The following is a 21,937-nucleotide window of genomic DNA, read 5'->3' as shown; positions in this document are numbered from 1 at the left end:
ACTTACTTACTTTAAAAATACCTACCTCCTACAAAAGAAAATTTTTTAATCTGTCACCTGAAAGATATAGATAAGTAAATATTGGAACAAGAATTGTGAATTCCTGCTGGCATTTTACTATAAGATTAGGTCTGCAATTACTCCATGCCAGCTGGCACTGAATAGCTTGATCATTGCTGTATCAGCTTAACAGTCTCTAAGGGAGATGATTTCATTACTTTAATCTAATTTTAAAATATTGGATTGGATAAATTAAAGTAGATATTTGTTTTGAACAAACAGGTAAGACACAGTAAGCATTTTTAAGACATCTTGAAGACTAACATTAAAGGGTTTGTCATGTGTGGACATTGATGGCATATTGGGATATGTCATAAATGTCCGATAGGTGTGGGTTCCACCTCTAGGATCTGCTCCTATCTGAAGAAGGTGGCTGCTCTGTGAATGGAAAGCATGCTACACATGCACGGCCACTTCATCATTCAATGTTATTAGACTTCCTAAAATAAGCTGAGAGCTGGCTTAGGGTGAACAGCAGGGGCGTTGCTAGGGTCTCAAAAGATCCGGGGCACAAGCCCCAATAAATATGTCCCCCCCCCCCGCACTATGCTGTGCTTGCTATACAGCGGCACTTACCTGTCACATCCAGGGCCTCCAGGGGACGTCTCCTCTCTGTCATCATCTTCTCCATTCGGTCTGGACAACTTCTCTCAGCCGCCTCGTCTCTGCAGAGTGTGACACACAGACATCTTAGCTTCCTCACATTCTATCATTATCCCCCAACTGGAGTCCCCACAGTGTTATCCTGCTGCTTGCTATGCCAAAACCTCAACCCCCCCCCCCATACCCCCAAATACTATCCTAAAGAAACATTACTGCCCCCCATAGTAATTGTACTCCTCATAGTCCCACCAATAGTAATTCCCTTCTAGAATGCCCTTATTAGTAACACTGCCCCAACCGTGATAATGCTCCTCAACAATGCCCTCCCATATTAATAATACCATCACAGAGTCCCTAGTAGAAATAAGGCCCCCTATTGTTCCCCCAGTGGTAATAAAGCTCCCTACAGACCCCACAGTAGTAATAAGGCCCCCATAGTGCGCTTAGTAGAAATAAGGCGGATCTATATGACCCTCCTATAGAGCCCCCAGTAGTAATAAGACCACCTATAATGTCCCCTGGATTTGCAGTGCCCCCTGCAGTTATAATCCTCCCTCCACCATACAGTCCCATGTAAATAACATCACCTCCTCCCCAGCCGCCTCCAACGCACAATCCCATGTAAACATCACCCCCTAAGGCTACTTTCACACTTGCGTTCGTGCGGATCTGTCATGTACTTGTACAGGACGGATCCGCACCGATATAATACAAACAAATGCATCCGTTCAGGACTAATTTGTTTGTATCAGATTTTAATTTCTAAGTCCCAATACGGATCCGTCCTGACTTACATTAAAAGTCAATGGGGGACGGATCCGTTTACAATTGCACCATTTTGTGTCAATGCAAAGGGATCCGTCCCTATTGACTTACATTGTTAGGCTACTTTCACACTTGCGTTCGGGGCTCCGCTTGTGAGCTCCGTTTGAAGGCTCTCACAAGTGGCCCCGAACGGATCCGTACTGCCCTAATGCATTCTGAGTGGACGCGGATCCGCTCAGAATGCATCAGTCTGGCAGCGTTTATCCTCCGCTCCGCTCAGCAGGCGCACACCTGAATGCTGCTTGCAGCGTTCGGGTGTCCGCCTGGCCGTGCGGAGGCGTGCAGATCCGTCCATACTTACAATGTAAGTCAATGGGGACGGATCCGTTTGAAGATGACACACTATGGCTCAATCTTCAAACGGATCCGTCCCCCATTGACTTTCAATGTAAAAGTCTGGACGGATCCGTTCAGGCTACTTTCACACTTAGAATTTTTTGTTTTACAATATAATGCAGACGGATCCGCTCTGAACGCTAGTGTGAAAGTAGCCTTACTCAAGACGGATGCGTTTGGCTCCGCAAGGCCATGCGGACACAAAAAACGCTGCTTGCAGCATTTTGGGGTCCACCTCCAAAATGGAACGGGGGACCGCACGGAGCCGAACGAATGCATTCTGAATGTATCCGCATCCATTCAGAATGCATTGGGGTTAAACTGATGCATTTGGGGCTGCTTGTGAGAGACCTGAAACGGATCTCACAAGCGGATCACCAAACGCAAGTGTGAACGTAGCCTAAACCAGTGTTTCCCAACCAGTGTGCCTCCAGCTGTTGCAAAACTACAACTCCCAGCATGCCCGCACAGCCAAAGGCTGTCCAGGCATGCTGGGAGTTGTAGTTTTGAAACAGCTGGAGGCACACTGGTTGGGAAACACTGGACCCTAAACATTAAGTCCCATGTACATAAACATCATTCCCCCCCACCATCCACTTTCAACATACAGTCCCATGTAAATAACATCATTCCCTCCCCCAGCCACCTCAAGCACACAGTTCCATGTCAATAACATCCCTCCCTTCAGCCCTAAAATACATCCCAGTTAAATAACTACAACTCCCAGCATTGCTCTGCCTCTCCCTTCACTTACCTGTACAGACATCACCATTAGGCTCCTTCTCCTCTTGACTCCGGTCCAATCCTGCACTGGTCACATGATGGTGACATCATCCAGGTCATATTATCACAGCCTGTTTTGCTGATCACATGACCTGTGATGTCACCAAAGGTCCTTCGCCTCTTCCCAGTGTAAGATTCAATTGTATTTGTACAGAACTGTGTACGGCAATACAGTTGTATCTAGCAGGCAGGCAGGACATTCGGGGCATGGGACAAAACATCCGGGGCCCAGGCCCCGAATGTTTTAACCTAGCGACGCCCCTGGTGAACAGCCTGTCGGATCCGTCCTGCCGCTAGTTCACGTGTGCCCCCGCACTGCTGCTCCGTCCCCTTTGACTATAATGAGGGTGGGGGGCGGAGTTCCGATGGCAGCGCACGCTGAGAGGCAGCCGGACTAAAAGTACTGTTATTTCTGGGAGTCCCATATCTGTGAATGGAGAGGTGCATTTGCAGCATCCGCTCCATTGACTGTTATGGGACTTCCAAAAATAACCGAACGCACCAGCTCAGGTACTTTTGGAAGTCCCATAGAAGTAAAAGAAGAGTATGCTGCACATGTGTGTAATGCTGTCCATTCATGGTGGGGCCCTGTTCTTAAGACAGGAGTGGGGTTCCAGAGGTGAGACTTGCACCTACCTGATATTTATGGCATATCCTATCAATATGCCGTAATCGTCCAGATTGGACAACCCCTTTTAACTAACACGAAATTGTCATCATTGTTTATTTTTGCACAGATACAGTGGAACTGCCACCAGGTCATCGTCACTGTTTCTACCGGCATGTTAGTTTACATTATACTTTCCACCCCTCCCCTCTCACACTTTAGAGCGAGAGAGAGACTTATGTCATGATATGGATCAGTGAGGCCCTGAACGTTACCCTGCCACTGTCCCTACCTGCCTGCACGATACGCCCTAGATGATGGCCCACAACTGGACGGCGGTCCCTTCCTTACTAAGTGCACGGGCCTACAGGGGTAAATGCCGGTACAAAATAAAAAAGGTAGTGACAGATACACTGGGCAGATAACCGACTCGATGGGTAGGATAACCAGAACAGAATATAGCAGAATGATACAAGCCTATGTCAATACCAGAAGTAGTGTTGAGTGAATTGAGCTTCAGATCCTAGATACAAAATCGATTTGTTCAAAACTTGATTGCTGTACAGAGATTCGTCTATGTACAGCATTCAAATGTATGGGCTCCAGAAAGGCAAATTTGTTATCACAGAAGTCTTGTGGGACTTCGGTGAATAACTTTGGGTTTTTTAAACTTTAAAACCATTTTAAAACATGGATCTGAAGTTGACTTCAGTACTGAGGTACCAGCCGGTACCAAAGACAACTTCGGATCCATGTTTTAAAATGATTTTAATGTTTAAAAATTCAAGTAACTATGTTCACCTCGCCGGGTCAACGTACAGCATTAAAACGAAGTTTAATCCAAAGCTCGTTTCGCTGAACACTAACCAGAAGAATCCAATCTAAAGCCAAATCAGAAACCAGAAAATAGAAATATGTCAAGCCAGGAAGTCTCATCAGGTCCAAATCGTCAGGCAAAGAGGTAATGGTCAGAACACATTTTTATATTGATAAAAACTTATAGAACACACAATTTACTATAACAATACAGTGCTGCCCCCTGCTGCTTTGTAGCCTTGTTGGGCTTGTCAAAGCGCAACACAGCGCGAAACAGCTGTAGCCTATTTATTCACCTGTGTTCTGTCCACGTCCACGATGTGCATTAAGAAATAAACTGCAAACAGCAACTTTGTAACCAGTGGTGAGTGCCGCGGTGCTTTCTTTCTCATGCTATTATCATGTTCCATATTTAACTCTCTGAGGCTTCCAGCTAAGGGTCCATTCACATGTCCGCAAAATGGGTCCCCATCCGTTCCGCAATTTTGCAGAACGGGTGCAGACCCATTCAGTGTGCTGTCCACATCCGCACTTCAGTTCCACAGCCCCGAAAAAAAATAGAACATGTCCTATTCTTGTCCGCAGCCACAGACAAGAATAGGCATTTCTATCGTAGTGCCAGCCGCGTGCGGTCCGCAAAATGCGGAAAGCACATGGCTGGTGTCTGTGTTTTGCAGAGCCGCAATTTGCGGACTGCAAAACACTTGCGGACGTGTGAATGGACCCTAACTTTGTCACGGCCGTGCGCGGCTCCCACTTCTTCACATTCAAATTCATCTGAGGGGTTAATTGAATGCGATCAGCCTTAGGGCTGATCGCATACATCCGCCCCGGGTCTCTGCTGTTTGAAACAGCAGAAACCCAGTGGCTATGGCGCCTGCTGCACAAGCAAGGGAGCCATCGTAAAAGTGGCGACTTCCACCATACATGTACGGTGGAAGTCATCAAGGGGTTAATAAATGCTGATGGTGCTGTAATTATAAGAAGTCTCCTATACAGATACTCAGATATCCAATTTTTTTTTTAGCTGTATCTCTATCTCTCTCAGCAGGGAGTAAGTAAAGGACTGCAGTAATCCAAGTCTCCCCCTACTCTTCCTCATAATAAATTGAATAGTGTGTCCTTCCTACAAATGAATACAGTTAATAAACAGCATACAGCAATTATTTTTTTTTAATTCTAGGTTACAAACTTGGTTTTGCACACTGAAGCGTATTCTAAGGGTACATGCACATGGGTGCAGGTTTAGAAACATAAATTCCATACAGAATTATGTGCAGATCTCTGCGTTTCTGCACCAAAAAACACGTATTACCTGTGGTTCTTGGTGCAGATTTGATGCGGTTTTGCCACAGATATCACTTTTGGATTCCAAAGGATGAAATCCAAATAAACTGACATGAAGTCATAATTTCTCAGCAATGTGGGCACATAGAACATGGGACCAACACAAGTCCTTTCAGCTGCCAAGTGAACATGTAACAGGTCAGCCAGTTTTATAGGGACAAATCTGCAGACAGATGCCTTTTAAAGGATTGTACAAGAATGAACCCCCCTCTCTCCGGCAGGACCTGTAAAGGAAAGATGACTTACCTGCTTCCCGGTGCTGGCTCCCCGCTCCTTCTCCTCCAGGTCTGTGATTCTCCGCTGGGCTCCCTCAATGTCAACATCTGGTTTGACATTGCCACAGCCAATGATTGGCTGTGGTGGAGACCGAATTCCCTTGAGCCATGTGACTATTTGTCATGACGTAAGGGACGCTGGTCACCGCTGCGGCCAGTGATTGGCTGTGGTGATGTCAAACCGAATGTTGACATGCAGGGAGCATAGCAGGCCTGGAGGAGAAGGAGCGGGGAGTCACCACCAGGAAGCAGGTAAGTTATCTATCTTTCCTTTACTGGTCTGGCCAAGTTGGGGGGGAGGGGGTTGCCAAAAACCACCCTATTCTTGCACAAGCCCTTTAAACAATCTGCTTGGAGCTAAATGCATGAGCAACAGCTGCACAAATATCTCTACTGTCACCTTTGCTGTCTACTGTCATGGTTCCAGTTTGCTGCAGTTTATAGTGTAGTAGGTAAATGTATCGGCCCTGTACTAGGTAAATTAATTTGTGGCAAATTGCAGAACATTTCCGTATTGACAAAGATAAGAAGAAATGTACATCTACCAGTAACACCATATGGCAAGATGTAGTATGTGACAAACAATAGAGCTAGAATGGAACATACCTGTGGGTGCTCATTCCTATGCATGGCGGGTGGTCGGGAGTCCATAAAGGTGATGTATTCCTCAACCAATAGTGTAGACAGTGTATCTACAGATGTACTAGGCTTAGATGTTGCAAAGACTGTCTGTGTTAAAGGCACAAGCAAAAGATAATCCTCATCTAAAAGGCCAATCTTGGCTTGTTTATGACAATAGGACATCACATTCCGCATACATCTTGCAAATCCTAAAAATACAAAAGGAACATGTACAGCAGAGTATATAATGAGTGTGCTTTTTTTTTATTTTAGAAAAACTATTTTAAAATGACCAATGAATGAATTCTGAGTTAATAAAAGGCGCCCCTGTTCAATAACCTCCAAATAATTACCAGCTACAAAAATGTCTCTCGCTCTGGCAAACATGGCGTGTTGTTACATTATATTAACAGTCTATTGATTTTAATGGTCATCATGTAATACATCAGCAGGTGGTGCTGCAGGGGAAGTGAACACTCCACTTCCTGCACAGAGTAATGGCTCATGTACACAACCTTATGTATTTTGCAGTCCACAAAAAATATGGATGCCGTCCGTGTGACATCCGTATTGCATCCGTAATTTTTCCAGATCCATTGTAACAATGCCTATACTTGTCCGCAAACGGACAAGGATAGGACATGTTCTATATTTTTTGCGGGGCTACGGAATGGACATACAGATGCAGACAGCATATGGTGTGCTGTCCACATTTTTTGTGGACCCATTGAAATGACTGTGTCCGCATCCTATCTGCAAAAAAACGGAGCGGACACAGAAACAAAATAGATTTGTGTGCATGAGCCCTAAATCTGACCTCTGGTGATCCGAGCAGGTTACCCTGTAAACTATCTGTCCCCATCACTCATCCAGTTGATCCAGTCTTACTCTATACAACACTTACCCTTGATATCTTTCAGGTTTTGAAATGTCTGTTCCGCTGAGAGCAGAGCCTCACAATGTAGAGCTATCTCTCGGTCTAGTACAGATCGGGCCTTGTTCAAGGACACGTGTGACAGATATTCCATGCGGGCTGTGAGAACAGCACAGATAATAAGATAGCATTCTTGTTACAAATCATAGGACTTAGCATTTCAAGTGTGAACTGAACATCCTTAAAGGTCCCTGTAGATTGTCAGGAAGGTTGCACTCCATCCCGACAATCGCCTGCTCTTCAGTGAAAAAGACCGCTGCATTTCACATGCAGTGATCTCTTCCACAGTATGAGGAGTGATCACTAATGCTATCACTCATACAGAATCGTTGTTTGTCGGCATTGTTTACACAGCACGATCTGCTGCAGGCAAATGTCGATTTAGGTGACCGCTTCAACAGCGATTACCTGATGAACAAGCGTTTGGCCTATTTTAAATGCTGCATGGGTCTCTCGTGCAGCAAAGAGCAGTTCGGCTCTCGCATAACAGCCAGGCTCCTGCTCTAACGCTGGGTTCACACCTGAGCGTTCGCGATGGAACGATCTGTATGCGCAATTCTCCAGGCGTTTGCAATCGCGCATACAGAGACAAGCGAACGCCCATTGTCGCGCGTTCCCGCTGAAGTCTATGTACGGGAACTCGCGACAAGACGCCCCAAAGAAGCTCATGTACTTCTTGGGGCGTCGGGCGTTTTACAGCGCGATCGTACGTGCTGTAAAACGCTCAGGTGTGAACCATTCCCATAGGGAATCATTGGTTCTTGCCTGTTGAGCGTTTTACAGCGCGTAGGAACGCGCTGTAAAACGCTCAGGTGTGAACCCAGCCTCACGGCCCGAACTGGCAGAAGTGCAGATCCTGGCTGTTTAACGCCTTAGATGTCACAGTCAAAAGGGACTGCGGCATCTAGGTGGTTTTAGAGGGAGGAGCACTGTCAGGCACCAGCACTGCCATGAATGAGATTGAGAGGTATAGACATACACAAATGAGACAAAGATAAATCATTTCAGAAATGTTTCCAGTTTTGGAATGGCCCAGTCAGAGCCCAGACCTGAATCCGATTGAAAATCTGGGGTGATCTGAAGAGGGCTGTGCACAGGAGATGCCCTCGCAATCGGACAGATTTGGAGTATTTTTGCAAAGAAGAGTGAGCAAATCTTGCCAAGTCAAAATGTGCCAAGCTGATAGACTCAAACCCAAAAAGACTGAGTGCTGTAATAAAATCAAAAGGTGCTTCAACAAAGTATTAGTTTAAGGGTGTGCACACTTATGCAACCATATTATTTTATTTTTATATTTTTTTCTTCCCTCTACCTAAAAGATTTCAGTTTGTTTTTCAATTGAGTTGTGCAGTTTATAGGTCACATTAAAGGTGGAAAAAGTTCTGAAATTATTTATCTTTGTCTCATTTTTTTACATCACAGAAACCTGACATTTTAACAGGGGTGTGTAGACTGAACCCAGCGGCAGGGACCAGGTAAGTATGATCACCACTGTCGGTCAGCCACTCTGTGAGGTCTGATATAATGTTGGGTAATCCCGTTAAAAAAAAAATATTAGAGATTATATGTATTGCAAAATGGTGCCATTACAAACTACAACTTGTAAAAGTAAGACCTTATATGGTTACATGGACAGGAAAATTACACATTTATAGCTCTTGAAATATAAAAAAAATTGAAAAATATATATATAAAAAATTGTGTAAATACAGTACATTGAGAAATATGATGTTCAGAATGAGAAACATACTTATTCCAACACAGAAGTCAGATAAAGTAATAAAGCCTAGAGAGACTTCATTTAATTACAAGTTTTTTCCTCCCAATAAAACCCAAAAACTAAAATGTAAATTCATCAGAACTCTGGGGCATTAAGGCTGTATTACACAGCCCGATGTGGCGGACGATTGTTGGGGGGGAAGCAAAAAAAAAAAAGCATTCCCTCCCAGCAATCGCCTGCACGTTAACGGAGGAGACTGCTGCTATTACATATGTAGCGATCTCGTCTGCAGCATGTGGAGGAGTTATCGCTATGCCATCGCTTGTCCCCATGCTATATACAGTAGTGGTTTGCCGGCGGCAGATCGTTATTAGAGACCACGATCCTCCGCCTGCAAAACATTTTTAAAATGTCAAAAGATTTGGATTGCCCGATGATCGTTTGCTTGTTCATTGGGCTATTGGCGGAAGTATTAATGTATTAATCTGCAAAATGATCACTAACGGAACTGTCGTTAGCGATCATCTGCCGAAAAATCGGCAGGTGTAATACAGTATTTACTCTCTGTGTTGCCTGGGAGCTTTGAAAGCATGCATACTGGTGATCCAGGTGGGGTAGGGGGACCCATAGTAAATAAGATTTGTGTACGACCCTGGTCACAGCCTAAGTAATGTGTATTTCATTTATACATAGGGATGTTAGAATGGATTTAGGAATTGGTAAGTGACCTATCCAGATGTGTTTAAGGGTCATTTTGTGGAACGGAAATAATAGAACAGTCTTATCCCTGTCTGTAATGCAGACAAGAATAGGACATACTGTAGGACATGTTCCATATTTTTGCGGATGGCACAGAACAGACAAACTAATGTGGACAGTACACGGTGTGCTGTCTGCATCTTTAGCGATTCCATTGAAGTAAATGGGTCCACATACTATCCGCAAAAAATGCGGATCGGATGAGGACAAAAAACATGTTTGTGTGCATGAGCCCTAAAGGTAACATATGCAAAATAGAATGTTAGGGTATATTTACATGTATCAGATTCACTGCAGAAATCAGGTTCATACATCTTAGGCCTCATGCACACGACCGTTTTTTTTTAAGGTCCGCAAAAACGGGGTCCGTAGGTCCGTGATCCGTGACCGTTTTTTCGTCCGTGGGTCTTCCTTGTTTTTTGGAGGATCCACGGACATGAAAAATGAAAAAAAAATCTAAGTCAAGTTTGCCATTGAAATGATAGGAAAAAAACGGACACGGATCACGGACACGGATGACAATCTTGTGTGCATCCGTGATTTTTCACGGACCCATTGACTTGAATGGGTCTGTGAACCGTTGGCCGTGAAAAAAATAGGACAGGTCATATTTTTTTCACGGCCAGGAAACACGGATCACGGATGCGGCTGCCAAACGGTGCATTTTCCGATTTTTCCACGGACCCATTGAAAGTCAATGGGTCAGTGAAAAAAAACTGAAAACGGCACAACGGCCACGGATGCACACAACGGTCGTGTGCATGAGGCCTAAGGATTTTTTTCTGCAGGATATCCATGTGATTCTTACAAACCCAATTCAAATAAAAGGGTAAAATTTTTGCAAACATTTCTGCACCAAATCTGACTTATATGAACATACAGTGTCCTCAGGTCCTATAGGATATGAGCAATTGCCTGAGATGCTTTTAAAGTAGTTGGAAGTAGAGGAAGTGAACAAAAATGCTGCCCATAGTGAAATTATAGCATTTATTTATTTTTTTATTTATGAAAAAATCTAATCCAGTATCTGATGGGTTGGTGTGGACAAGTGCTCAAACTTTCTGCCCACCACATATCCTGTTATAAACTTATACATAGGTAAATAACAATATACTATAAATAATTAGAAGAGAAGTTAAAAAAGCTGAAAAAAAGTTATCAATCCATTTACAGTTATCCCGTCATTACCTTTTGTGTTGGCTAATTGCAATTTCCAGGCCAAAGTTCGGAGTGTGTCCGGTATGGGCTGATTTAGAAGTGCATGCAGTTTTACCTTCATGCTTGGTCTGTTTTCTAATATATTGATCTAGCAAAAAAAATGTAATGTATAGTGTGAAAAAACAGATACAAAATCATTTTGTGGGTAAAATATACTAACCATAAATGTATATTTTATGTTTAATATCAATATTACACATTCTTCTTTTTGAACTCTTTATTGCATTATACACTGTTTGTATCCAGGGGTTACGACCACCCTGCAATCAAGCAGCGGTGGACGTGCTTGCATACTATAGGAAAAAGTGGTGGCCTCTCTGGTGGCCAGTACCTTGGGAGTGCTCACAGGCCAAAGCTTTTTTTTATAGTGTGTAAGCACGACCACCACTGCTGGACTGTATGGTGGTCATAACCCCTGGATATTAGCAGTGTATAATGTGATGAAAAATTAATTAATCCAGCAAAAGAGGACATGTGGATGATCACAATACATTAGTACCTTATTTCTTTTCTTTAGAGAGGCACCTTTTTCCCAAAAATTGTGGGAAAAATAGTGGTGCTCTATAAACCATATACTAGTTATGGAAGCGCTTACTAGTATGCTGTCGCGGGGAATGTGCTGTGTGATGCGCTTCAAGAGCTGACTGTAATTACCGCACCCTGGTCTTCTCTGGGCCCATGCTGCACTGTAAGGATGTAGTGTGCAGACTATGACCTGACGCTGCGCAGAGTCAGGTCACAGTGCAGTGTGGGCCTGGAGAAGACCAGGGAGCGGTGAGTGCAGGAGGGAAAGCCGGACCTGCAGAGTAGCGGTGGAGCAGGAGAGGTAAGTTAACTTATTTTAGTTCTGATGGGGTCAGGGCCGTCTTTAACGCGGGGCAAAAGGGGCAGCTTCCCTGGGCCCAGTTGCTCCTTGGGGGCCCAAGGCAGCTGCCTCTTGAGCCCCACTGGCCACTGCCCACAAATTATTTTTCGTCCCATAAGATGCATTTCCCCCCGGCGTCTTATGGGGTGAATACTAATCAGCACTTCCATTATGGAAGCAATGAATAGTACCAGAGGACCGGGAAGCGGTGAAAGCTCTGTACTCACTGCTTCCTGGTCCAGGAAGAAGAGAGAGAGCCTGGTGGTGAGGAGCGCGGTCGTCCAGGAGCAGCAGAAGAGGTAATTTGTTTATTTATTTATTTGCACTGATGGCTGGGGGCTGATACATGAGGCTGGGTGGGCTGATACATGAGACTGGGTGGGCTGATACATGAGGCTGGGTGGGCTGATACATGAGGCTGGGGGGGGCTGATACACGAGGCTGGGGGGGCTGATACACGAGGCTGGGGGGGCTGATACACGAGGCTGGGGGGGCTGATACACGAGGCTGGGGGGGCTGATACACGAGGCTAGGGGGGCTTATACACAAGGCTGGGGGGCTGATACACGAGGCTGGGAGGCTGATACACGAGGCTGGGAGGCTGATACATGAAGCTGGGGGGCTGATACAAGAGACTGGGGGCTGATACATGAGACTGGGGGGGTTGATATATGGCATTGGGGGGCTCATATCTGGCATTCTTGCCCAGGGTCCAATCAATATTAAAGACGGTCTGGATAGGGTTCTAATACGAGGTCTAATATGACGTCTGATATGGGGTCTCACATGGTCTAAAGGGGATCTGCTATGAGGTCTGATATAGGGGTCTGACATGGAGGTCAGATGGGGGTCTGATTTAAAGGTTTGATATGTGGGTCTCATCTGAGATTTGATATGGGGGCCTGAGCTGAGGTCTGATATGGGGGTTTAATTTGAGGTTTGACATGGAGGTCTGATGAAAAATATTTTTTCTTATTTTCTTTCTCTAAAACCTAGGTGCGTCTTATCATCAAGTGCGAAAAATATAGGAAGTACCTTGTATTAACTTTATCTACATGATAAATACCATTTGCTGACGTGAGACAGCCCTTTAAGGAACTACTTATGCATGAGATAACGATTCTGGACCATCTTTGCTTATAACTGCATGTTGTGCTGTTCCTCTATTATTCCTACTAGAGGTTTATGAATGAATTGTAAACAGTCTGCTGAGCTATGATTAAGGATATTTTTTATCTGAAATGCATCGGAAGTTAATATTTATGCTGTTACTCATGCTAGAGGTGGATATTGGATTGGATTCTTCACAAAACGTGCTGGGATTTGTTGCGTACTTCAAACTGTCTGCAATAGTTGGGTGTTAATAGTTGGGGGGGTGTCCCTTCACATTCTGACACTGCCCCTATAGCTTGCCACGCAAAAATGAGCCCTAAATGCATTAAAACATAACACTATAAAAAAAACACAGAGGAGGTCGATGACACCGTAAGTCGCCGCTATCCCGCGAGATTCAGAAGGGGGAAAATGAACTACAAATAATACATTTGTCAGTCTGCTTATTGTCAGAACATGAACTCAAGGTTTTGGGCAAAGGTTCAACTTTTGCGCCGTCATGTCATTTTGATTTGAACAAAACTATATTGGACGTAAACAGACTGGCTCGCAGCTTAACTCTGCAGCAGCATTTCCAATCAATAGACTCACAGGTGTGTAGTCCGGGAGATGCTGCAGCCGGTGTGCTTACCTCCAATGTAGATTCAGACCCAGTGATCATTAATAAAACTTCAATTCCAGACCATACATTTGATTCAGCCAGTATGTCCTTTAATGAAATGCTACATGTGTATGACCTACTAGAATTGGGAAATATGTGTTCTCCTTCCAACCCTGTTCATTGTTCGTTAGACTTTAACCCTTCCAACCGTGACTTCTATCCAGTGCAATCCAGGTGCCATGCGCTGGATAGATTTCAAGAACTAGTTGAGAGGGATTTGGTCTCACTGAACAATTCTGTTGTTTCACAACATAAGAATTCAAGTACAAACAATTTATCAAAAAAAGAATCCCTAGCATTGCGCAATCTTAGCAATAGGGATGATATTGTTGTGAAACAGGCTGATAAGGGGGGAGCGGTGGTCATCCTGGACAGTGAACTATATAGATCGCTTATTCATCAGATGCTACATAATGATAAGATCTATAGCGCTTTACCCGGTGACCCACTCCCCTCCTTTCAGAAAGAATTAGAAGATCTGTTACTACATGGATTTAATATAGGTGTTCTTAACCAAATCGGTTTTGCAAGCAGTACAAAATTTAGAGTGGTCCCAAGGATACTCATGGGTGACAGCGGATGTGGTTGCACTTTACCCTAGTATCCCCCACAACTTGGTTAATATTTCTCTAGTGTGGTTTTTGGAGAATTTCTGAAATTTTTTAACGGTGCTCAGAGTATGTGGTGGCTGTGGTGGACTTCCTCCTAAGACGGAATTATTTCATGTTTGATGGAATGTTTTTCCTGCAGACATCGGGGGTGTCGATAGGGGCCAAGTTCTCTCCCTCCTTAGCTAATATTTTTATGGCATGTTGGGAGAGGGGCTGTCTCCTCATCGACACCAACCTATTTTCAGAAAGCATAAGATGGTATGGCCGTTACATCGATGACCTGATCTTTATCTGGTCTGGTGATGTGGCGGCCATACCATCTTTTGCAGAATATCTGAATGCGTGTGTGAACGGTATCCAATTTACTGTTCAACACAGCACCAGGAACATCGAATTCCTGGATCTCCGTCTCAGGGGGGACTCCGCCACAGCCTCCATATACACCAGCACATACAGAAAACCAACAGCAGGCAACACATTATTACATGCAAAGTCATGCCATCCTACCCACACTATCAGAAATATACCCAAAGGAGAATTAATCAGGGCCAGAAGAAACTGCAGTGAAAAGTCAGCCTATGAGACAGAGGTGCAAGATATTATAAAAAGATTGGCACACAGAGCATACTCAGAAAAAATGATGAAAAAATGCAACAGAGATATCCTAAACATGAACAGGAACACATTGCTAGCTACACATGTAGGAACAAAGGGACAAAAAACTAGAGAGATATCTAAGGCCTCTTTCACACTTGCATTGTCCGGATCCGGCGTGTACTCCACTTGCCGGAATTACACGCCGGATCTGGAAAAACGCAAGTGTACTGAAAGCACACGTCTTCAAAATGCTTTCAGTGTTACTATGGCAGCCAGGACGCTATTAAAGTCCTGGTTGCCATAGTAGTAGTGGGGAGCGGTATACTTACAGTCCGCGCGGCTCCCGGGGCGCTCCAGAATGAGCTCAGAGCGCCCCATGCGCATGGATGACGTGCCATGCGATCACGTCATCCATGCGCGTGGGGCGCCCTGACGTCACTCTGGAGCGCCCCGGGAGCCGCACGGACGGTAAGTATGCTGCTCCCCTGCTCCCCGCTAAACTTTACCATGGCTGCCTGGACTTTAGCGTCCTGGCAGCCATGGCAACCATTCAGAAAAAGCTAAACGTCGGATCCGGCAATGCGCCGAAACGACGTTTAGCTTAAGGCCGGATCCGGATTAATGCCTTTCAATGGGCATTCATTCCGGATCCGGCCTTGCGGCAAGTCTTCAGGATTTTTGGCCGGAGCAAAAAGCGCAGCATGCTGCAGTATTTTCTCCGGCCAAAAAACGTTCCGGTCCTGAACTGAAGACATCCTGATGCATCCTGAACGGATTTCTCTCCATTCAGAATGCATTAGGATAATCCTGATCAGGATTCTTCCGGCATAGAGCCCCGACGACGGAACTCTATGCCGGAAGAAAAGAACGCAGGTGTGAAAAAGCCCTAAATGTGAAAAGAAAAACATTTTTGTCACACAATATAGTAATGAATATACCCAAATTTGTAACATTGTTAAAAAGCACTTCCCAGTGCTAGCATGTGACAAAAAATGGGGAACAATGGCACAAAAAGGCATCAAATGTGCAGCACGGAAGGCACCCACCGTAGCCAGTTCTGTGAGCCCATCTCTCTTTAAAAATGAAAAATCTAGAACAACACAGAGCACATGGCTGTCAACAAAAGGAAATTATAAATGTGGTCACTCCATTTGCACCTGCTGCAGACACATGAAAATCTGTCACAGTTTTGAATCTAGCACTAATGGCCAGGTTTTCAAAATAAAATCCTTTTTAAACTGCAATACTACCTATGCGATTTATTGTATAACATGCACAAGTTGCATGTTACAATATGTAGGATGTACAACAAACGCAATAAAAACACGCATTAGAAAACATATATCAGACATACCGCACCATGAGAACCGCAATATATCTGCGGCAAGCCTCCATTTTGCTATGGTACATGGTGGTGATGTCTCCTATATGTCAGTACAAGGTATTGAAAAGGTTAAAAAACCAATAAGAGGTGGTGACAGAAAAAGGAAACTCTTAAACAGAGAATCATATTGGATTTTCCGGTTAGAAAGTCGCCAGCCACAAGGTCTTAACAAAAAACTGGATTTAATCCTACAGTATACAGCAGGGAATCCAGGGAGGCCGATCATTTCAGGTGTGGGAACCCTCACTGAAGAAATCTCAGGTTGGATAGAGGGCATCCTGAAACCATTAGTGAGGAACACAAATAGTTATCTACAGGACACCACTTACTTATTGAACAAACTGTCAGCCATAGGTCCCCTCCCAAAAGGCACAATCTTGGCAACCATGGATGTGGAATCCTTGTATTCAAAATATCCCGCACAATGATGGATTAACTGCTTGCCGAGTATACTTGGAGGCGAATGGGATCGTCTCAGAGTCTGTACTACAACTGACCAAATTCATCCTCACCCATAACTATTTCTCTTTTGACAAGGAGATATATTTACAGTGTACTGGGACCGCCATGGGCAGTAGAATGGCACCGCAATATACAAATCTGTTCATGGCAAAACTGGAAAATGACTTTTTGGTTTCGTTTCATTGATGACATCCTAATAATCTGGACCAACTCTGAACATGAACTGATAAAATTTCAAGAACAATTCAACAAATTCCATCCCACCATAAACCTGACCCTCAACTATTCCCACACAGAAGTCAGCTTTCTGGACACCACCATAAAACTTCAAGACAGCTCAATACAGACATCCCTGTATCGGAAACCTATTGATCGGCCTACATACCTCACATGGGACAGCTTCCACTCCAAACATATTAAAAAGTCCATCATCTATAGTCAAGCCGTCAGATATAACCGAATCTGCTCCAGCCCATTAGACAGGGATGAGCATTTACAATATCTGAAAAGGACATTTTTACACCAGTGCTACCATCCTGCTTCAATTGAAGATCAGATCACAAGAGCCACCAAGATCCCCAGAAGTCAACTTCTCCAATACAATGAAAAGAAACAGAACCAGCGCATACCTCTGGTTGTGACTTACAACCCACAACTAGAGGTACTGAGGAAAACTGCCAAAAAATTACATCATGTCCTACGTAAGGATGAACGACTAAAAACAATCTTCCCAGACCCCCCCCTTACTAGCTTACCGACAACCTCCAAATCTAAGGAACATTTTGATCAGATCAAGTTCAAGGCCAGTGACCACAGGAAACCCATCCCTGTAATATAAGCAGATGCAAAACCTGTTCCCATATAATGACAACAGATAAGATCCGGATCCCCAACACACAGCAGGAATATAGGATCCCTGGGACATTCAAACACACAGCAGGAATATAGGATCCCTGGGACATTCGCATGTTCTACATCTAATGTTGTTTATCTGATTCTCTGCACTAAATGTCCTGTTAGAGGCCTCTACGTTGGAGAAACAGGACAGAGACTCAATGCAAGGATGAGGTCCCACCGCCACACAATCAAAGAGAAGAAGCTACACTTTCCTGTGGCTAAGCATTTCTGTAGCCCAGGACACAATGTAGAACATATGAAAGTACTCATATTAAAAGGTAACTTCAAATCCCAAAAAGCTAGAAGAATTTGGGAATACAAATTTATAACACTGCTTGACACTTTGTTAATTTATCTCTCTTTTTTTCTCCCAACTTCTGTAATTTGTTTTTTTATATAAATTCTTTTTTGGTATGTTTTTATCTATGTACACCTTTGTGGAGGGGAGGGGTTGATCTTCAGCCTGATTGTCTCAGGTGAGGGAGCTCTCCCTCCTCCCTATAAAGGTTAACTTGACAGTGTATTTGAAACGTCATGAGTAAGGGCTAAGACTGAATTGTGCCCGAAACATGTAGACTCTGCATTCTTGTACCTGGATTTTATATTGAATATTGAATAAAAAGCCTTTTGGATTACCACAACTACAAGCTGGACAAACCTCTCTTTTCATAACTATATAAATTTGGTATTACTGTAATTGTACTGACCGGTAAAATATAGATGACATTATTTATACTGCCCAATAAATGCTGTCAACGCAAAACAATGGCATAGTTTTTGTTTTTTCTTAGTTCTACCCCATTGTGAAAAAAAAAATTCAGCTTTCCAATACATTGTATGGAATATTAATCTGTGCCATTAGAAAGTACAACCTGTCTGCAAAAAACAAGAGGTAAAAAAGTTATGGCTCTTTCAAGGCAGGGAATAAAAAAACTAAGGCTAGCTTCACATTGCTGAAACAGATTGCCGGAGCTCTCTGGATCCAGCACTGCCAAATGTTACCGCAAGGCCCGTCAGCCCCATTGACTATATTGGTGTCCGGCGGAGAGCCACCTGTCACCCGGCAAATAGGCCAGGATTCGGCCAGACAAACACCACTGTGTGATTTAGAAGAAACCATTTCACCTACCACTCCATCCTGAATGTGTGAAGCCACCACATGTGACTGACTTCTTGGGATGACACCATCTCGTTGTTCCTGGGCCACATAACTAAGTATATTTTCCTCCAAACTGGAGCTGATGCGAGCTGATAGTTCACTGTAAGTAGTACCTGGAAGTGAGAGAAGAGAGAGGGCTGGTATTACAGTCCATACTGCCAAGATAATACTGCAAAAAATACCACCATACACTGCTAAATAATACTTCCATCAAAGGACAGTCCTGGCTTCTACTGGCCACTAATAGCATGTCATCATCTTACAACAAACGTTTGATTGGATAACATTTAGTATACTTTATATGAAGTGGGGGCAAACTTATAGGGGTACATTTATTAAGACCAGAGTTTTAGATGTTGGTCTTAAAGGAAGACTGTTACCTGGATTTTACTTACTGAGCTAATAACATCACCACATTAGTCTCCACGATGTACATTAAAATACACTAGTTTTACTGCCCTGTGTCTTTTACTCGGTCTATAAAATCGGTTTTATTAATATATAAAGTACCTCAATAAGGAGCCCAAGGGCACGTCCCTCCGGCAGTTGGAGCCCAGCCGCTCCCATTACTTCGGAGTCCAGCACCGCCCCACTGCTAATTTATTCCCACAATTTTAGACCTGGTGTGAGCGGGGTTAAAATTGCAGATAGCAGTTGTGCCTGAAATACGCCTAATATAGGCGTATTTCAGCATGATAAATGACCCCCAAAGTCTTGCATTCTGACAAATTATATTAAAGGGGTTTTCTGAATGTTTTATACTGATGACCTATCTTAATTCCGTCAGCGGTGGATGTCGCAAGCAGCTGATTTGGAGCCTGGAAAACCGCTTTAACATCCTGACTGTGTACTTTGTTAATATTATAAAGGCTCATGCACATGGCCATATTGCTATTTCATACATGCTCTATACTGCACAGAGCCAACGTTCAGACTCATAGATGTTTACTTTACATCTGGATGTCTCTACTGTAATTTCATACTCCGACATAGGCCATACACAGAGTCATAGTGATTTAGTGTAGCCCATGGATGGTCTGTGCACTCATCTCTGCCATATACAAGAAGCCTCATGCCATAGTGTTAATGACAATACCTGACTTTACAGCTTTGGCTGCTTTGTCGAGAACAAATATCTTTTCTGTTTCTGACAGGTCATTGAAGAAGTTGATATTATTCTCAGTCATCTGTTGTTGTACAGCATCATATAATTTACTTGTAAAATCCTTCCATTCCTATCAATGCGGAAAAAAAAAGGAAAAATCAATTGGATTATATTACAAATATAAATATAATAAGTATAGGTGCCCTCTACCCAACCTACAATCATTAATTACGTTTTCTGGATATCATTTTTTAAAGTCGCATCTGTTCTACTTCCTGTCCTGAGTCATTAACTTCCTGTTTGCTTGGACCTTTAGCACGCAGATAGCCTCAGTTACATTTTTCCATTAACTGCAGCCAGGCAGAGCCCTCCTATAAAGGGGCTCAATTAGAGCATCATACTGATATGCAGTTCTCTTCTGTGGACATCTTTACCTAGTCCTATCCAGAAAGCAATAGAACTGTCATACTGCCATCCCAATTCTAGACCTACTATTAAAAATAAAGATCGCCTTGCAGATAACACCTTCCCCCACACAGCAATGGACGAACTATTTACATAGGAGGATTCAAATTTTGTGCCTACTGCTACAGTAGGACAATAATTAAATTTTCAATGTCATAGTATTACTGAGTAAAAAATTATAAAAAAAAAAAAAAAAAGTTTTCTATTAATACTCAGTTTAAAAAAACTTTTTGGACGGAAATGTCCCTTTTAGTAAGATCATCCCCCTCCCATTCTGCTCATAAGATCATAGAATCGGCACGTGTAAACGTAATCGGTTGGTTACACGACCATTGCTCCTGAAAGGGTTAATTGTGTAACAAATGTTGTGGCCATCACTGCACACGTAGGGCATATCATCAATAAGGCCTAATGGGCTATTCGGAGATCAAATATAAGACCTTGGTGGCAATAGTCAGCTCCAGTGGGGTTGTCTTCTGCTTGACCTTTGGGGACAGTTCTGTATCAGAGCCCTGGCCCACTAGAGGATCTTCTAGTACTGTGGTTGGACCAGTCTTAGGTTGGTCATCTGTTTACAGCCAGGCTGCCATGGTCCTGCGTCTGGGCAGCGTCACGCTTGTGATAATCCGTAATCTAGAATGAATTTTCGTGGCCTCATACAGTATGCCATTACTCAGATATCACCTGATTAGTGACGGGGTTCAGTACAGTTGCCCCTTTATAAACAATGGGGGAATTTATTATTCCCACTATTGCAGTTTTCTGGCATAAAAAAGTTGCAAACACTGTATTTGTGACTTAAATACAAAATATTTTTGCAAGTGGCTTTTCTTCGCTGAAAAAGGGGACACGGTAGCGGGCCTGGCATATTTATCTACTCTTATACTAGTTTTCTGGTGTAAAAGAAGACTGAAATCTGCAGCAGCTAGGGGCTGGTGTAGATTTCAATTTAAGTGCACTGACTGCTGGAGGATGCACCAAATTTATGATTAATTAAGTTCCTCATCCTAAATTAGGTGCATCCTCTGGCAGCACACAACGATATCATAGACCGTCATACGGTTTATGATAAATGACCCCCTGTCTGTTTAAGAACCCTTGTTAATTCTTTTTCTGGAAAATATTTCTAGGAAAATCACAGAATCCCGTGTCAAGAAAAGTAAGGGTCTTCTCTATGAACATTCAATCACTATTTAGGAGGCTGTGGTTTATGTCGGCTTATAGAGACTCATTTACGGTACCTGTAGATTTTGGATTTGTGATCTTGTTTTTTCCAGCCACAAGAGACTTGCAGAGCTCGCTGCCATGCCTTCCCCCGATTGGTATCTCACCAGCGCGCCGGTTACTACAACAAACTATGCAAATCTCAGCAGGACACACAGGCCGGGAATACCTGCACTGATTTGCATGGGAAGAACACACACTATTAACCCATTGTTTGCTGGAAGCGCCTAGCATACAAAGTGACTTTATTTGTGGCTACAGAGAGGCCCCGCGTCGCTCTATATTTAGTGATAAAACAGTATCATATACAGTAATTGCTAATGTAACCACCTCATAATCCATACATTAAAATCTACAAACAGATAAGGCTACTTGCACATCAGCGTTTTCCTTTCCGGTACTGAGATCCATCATAGGATCACTTTTTTTTTTTTTTATCGCCAAATGCTCTGGGTTTGGTGTTTTTTTCCCTATTGTTGCCCATTTCTCA

At 43.5% G+C, this 21,937-nt stretch overlaps 1 protein-coding gene across 1 annotated transcript in view; it reads right to left on the bottom strand.

Annotated features, from left to right (window-relative positions):
• LOC122930386 overlaps positions 1-21,537 on the bottom strand; it is a 77,661-nt gene extending 56,124 nt beyond the window's left edge. The window contains exons 1-6 of the mRNA XM_044283746.1: positions 21,465-21,537; positions 19,750-19,888; positions 18,624-18,766; positions 10,875-10,992; positions 7,178-7,306; positions 6,259-6,482 (exon numbers count right to left, since the gene is read on the bottom strand). Coding sequence (XP_044139681.1) covers positions 6,259-6,482; positions 7,178-7,306; positions 10,875-10,992; positions 18,624-18,766; positions 19,750-19,888; positions 21,465-21,530 — 819 coding nt within the window. The 5' untranslated portion in view covers positions 21,531-21,537. The remainder of the gene's footprint in view (positions 1-6,258; positions 6,483-7,177; positions 7,307-10,874; positions 10,993-18,623; positions 18,767-19,749; positions 19,889-21,464) is intronic.
• Positions 21,538-21,937: the final 400 nt, after the last annotated feature.

This window comes from Bufo gargarizans, chromosome 3 (genome assembly GCF_014858855.1).
Source record: "Bufo gargarizans isolate SCDJY-AF-19 chromosome 3, ASM1485885v1, whole genome shotgun sequence".
NCBI classification, from domain to species: domain Eukaryota; kingdom Metazoa; phylum Chordata; class Amphibia; order Anura; family Bufonidae; genus Bufo; species Bufo gargarizans.
The sequence above is the reverse complement of the archived record's forward strand: the minus strand, read 5'-3'. Positions and strand labels throughout refer to the sequence as shown.